This window comes from Procambarus clarkii, chromosome 28 (assembly GCF_040958095.1).
Source record: "Procambarus clarkii isolate CNS0578487 chromosome 28, FALCON_Pclarkii_2.0, whole genome shotgun sequence".
Taxonomy (NCBI): Eukaryota; Metazoa; Arthropoda; class Malacostraca; order Decapoda; family Cambaridae; genus Procambarus; species Procambarus clarkii.
Window position 1 is genome coordinate 7,056,624 of NC_091177.1, and position 3,125 is coordinate 7,059,748.

At 42.3% G+C, this 3,125-nt stretch overlaps 1 protein-coding gene across 1 annotated transcript; it reads right to left on the reverse strand.

The window, feature by feature from the left end:
* Positions 1-726: 726 nt before the first annotated feature.
* On the reverse strand, positions 727-1,938 carry LOC123754888 (endocuticle structural glycoprotein SgAbd-1-like). The gene is made up of 3 exons (XM_045737221.2): positions 1,849-1,938; positions 1,183-1,502; positions 727-940 (listed from the first exon to the last, which is right to left on the reverse strand). The coding sequence occupies exons 1-3, from the start codon at positions 1,936-1,938 to the stop codon at positions 727-729; spliced, it is 624 nt and encodes a 207-aa protein (XP_045593177.2).
* Positions 1,939-3,125: the final 1,187 nt, after the last annotated feature.

A 3,125-nucleotide genomic window follows, 5' to 3' on the forward strand; every position in this document is an offset into this window, starting at 1 on the left:
CAGGACCAGTCTGGTGGCATACCTCAGAATCTTCTCTAACTTTGGCTTGTGTTTAACTAGCTATGGACTCCAGGTTGGAGCTGCATACTCCAGGATTGGTCTGACATAGTGGTATACAGTGTTCAGAATGATTCCTTACACAGGTTTCTAAAGATAGTTCTTATGTTGTACAATCTCGCCTATGCCGCAGATGATATCCTTATGATGTAGGCTTCTTGGGACAGGTTCGGTGTGATATCAACCCCCAAATCGTTCTCTCTATATGACTCTTGCAGGAGTTCACCTACCAGATGGCACCTTGTGTTCAGCCTCCTGCTCCCTTCGCCAAATTTCATTACTTTGCACTTTCCTGAGTTGAACTTTAGTAGCCATTTTTTTTAGACCATTCCTCTAGTTTGTCCAGGTCGTCCTGTAGTCTCTATCTATCTATCTATCTATCTGTCTATCTATTTTTTTCTGTTTCCTATAGCATTATCTTTTGACCAGTCTTAAATTTACTGTATGCCAAAGTTACGGGGAATCCTTACATATTTATAGTAAGTGTAATGGGCTGCCTAGCCAAAAAACATCGATAAAATAAAACATATTTGTTTCTTGATATTATATTTTATATGCTGTACTTTTCTCACAATTTTAAAACAAAAATAAATAAAACTGTAGAAGATTGAGAGAAGCCAACCAGTCCAGAGCAAGCTGGGCAACACCTGGCACGAGAAGCTACTGAAGCTAGAACAAGATCAAGGCCGGAGGAGCACTCCTTTCTTCAGGGACCTCGACGACAGGAACAACGTTTCCGCCCGCAGCGATCTGGTCCAGCGCGAGCTGGGGCATTGGGTGGGGCAAGGCAGGAGCCACTGGAATAATGTCGGACTGGGGCTGGAAGCCGTTCTCGTCGGCGACGAACGTCACTTTGACTGGGGTGCCGTCAGGGGCTGTGTAGCTGCCGGAGGAGACATGAGATATTAATTATTTCTACACAGGAAGCTATTATTAAATAAATATTATTATTAATATTATTTGTTTCACTTTTAATTAATATTATCATATTTATTTTATATTACTGTCATATTTATTAAATATTACCCTCATATTTATTAAACATTATCCTCATATTTATTTATCATTAACCTCATATTTATTTATTATCATTGTATTTGAATTTAAATATTCAAGAATACTCACGAATATTGTCCAGTCTGGACCACAGAGCCGTTAGTACCGGTGGGGGAGCCAGACCTGGACAGGGAGATACCGTTGCCAGTCTTCACGTCGACGGTAAACGTTCCTTCGTTGTCATTTGTTCGATCGTCCTTAAGGATGGGCACAACTGTGGTACTGGGTGCAGGCGGGGCGGGGGCTTCGGGGGCAGCCGGGGCGGAGGCTTCTGGGGCAGCGGGGGCGGAGGCTTCGGGGGCAGCCGGGGCGGAGGCTGGGGGGGCAGCCAGGTGGTTGGCTTTAGGGGCAGCGAAGGCCACGGCGGCGACGGCGGCAGCGAGGATCACCTGCAACGGAAGATTGACGGACTTTTATTTCAAGTAATTCGTGTATGTATGTCATTTTGATTTAATAAAAGTTTTTCATTTGCATTTAACAATGATGACTCAAATTGAGTAACATTGAGTGAATACATATAATGAAAGGAGCAAATACATTTTACATTAACTCAGCTCAAAAAATGTAAACAAAGAGTTTACATATATTTACTCAATCTATGCCATGCATTCACTCAAGTAGACATTTCTTATGAAATTCAGAAAGAAAGTCTTTGCTCACTTATATACACTGATGAACTTAAGCAAACACAAGAACAAAGATCTTCCAGCTATTTCAACAGAGCGAAGTACTCACAAACTTCATCTTGGCGTCTGCAGTAAGACTTGTGGTAATGGATGCCCAACAAGAGCTTATATACGCTAGAGAAAGGCCGCCCTTGGTCATGACAGTATTACCATTGTGATCTGCATGATGTGACTTCGTTATAAATTAACCATTATATTAACTTTCAGAGTACGCATATTGCTTTGCTGATGAATATACAATTGCCACATTGAAGAAGTCCTTGAGTATAGAACCGCACTGTTTAATATCGTTTACAGTTACTAGCATATAACTAGATAAGCACACACACACACACACACACACACACACACACACACACACACACACACACACACACACACACACACACACACACACACACACTCACACACACACACTCACACACACACACACACACACTACCAGACCCCCCTCCTAGTGGGGGTCTGGTTGCTGAGCGGACAGCACACGAGGCTCGTAATTTTTTTTTTTTTTTTTTTTTTTTTTTTGAGATATATACAAGAGTTGTTACATTCTTGTACAGCCACTAGTACGCGTAGCGTTTCGGGCAGGTCCCTGGAATACGATCCCCTGCCGCGAAGAATCGTTTTTTCATCCAAGTACACATTTTACTGTTGCGTTAAACAGAGGCTACAGTTAAGGAATTGCGCCCAGTAAATCCTCCCCGGCCAGGATACGAACCCATGACATAGCGCTCGCGGAACGCCAGGCGAGTGTCTTACCACTACACCACGGAGACTGGTGAATTCTGTGGACATTAGGACGTCGTTTAGGAACCTAAACCAGGGCTCCTTTAAGACAATCTTGGAATGTACAGCAACGGCCTGCAATCCCGGCGCTCCACAAGGTCGTGTAAAGCACGGAACCTAAAGTTAAAAGATACAAAGATTTTCAGTCAAATTAGTGCCATAGCTAAGAGAGCTTAACTATGAGGATAGATTAAGGAAACTAGGTTTCACAACCCTAGAAGAGAGAGGAAATAAGACATGATCGCAAAATATAAGATACTGAGAGGAATTGGGTAAAGATGATGAAAGACAGCCTCTTTAAAAATACACAAAGTAGAATAGGAGCACATAAGTGAAAACTGAAAACGCAAATGAGTCCATGAAATAGAAAAAAGTTCTCGCACACTGTGTAGTGGGTCCATAAGTGGAACACACTAAAAGATGAAGTGGTGAAAGCTACGTCCATCCACATCTTTAAGGCCAGACTAGAAAAAAGAGAACTCGAACGTAAAAACAGTTAAATCATAACACAAGAGTTACATCAAAGCTAGTAGACGG

What these genes read in the sequence shown, in the direction of transcription:
- LOC123754888 (XM_045737221.2), bottom strand. Translation starts at nt 1,938, where the DNA reads ATGACCAAGGGCGGCCTTTCTCTAGCGTATATAAGCTCTTGTTGGGCA. An exon ending in CAGACGCCAAGATGAAGTTT is followed by an intron (nt 1,503 to 1,848) that starts GTGAGTACTTCG and finishes CTTCCGTTGCAG; the next exon opens with GTGATCCTCGCTGCCGCCGT. An exon ending in GTCCAGACTGGACAATATTC is followed by an intron (nt 941 to 1,182) that starts GTGAGTATTCTT and finishes CTCCTCCGGCAG; the next exon opens with CTACACAGCCCCTGACGGCA.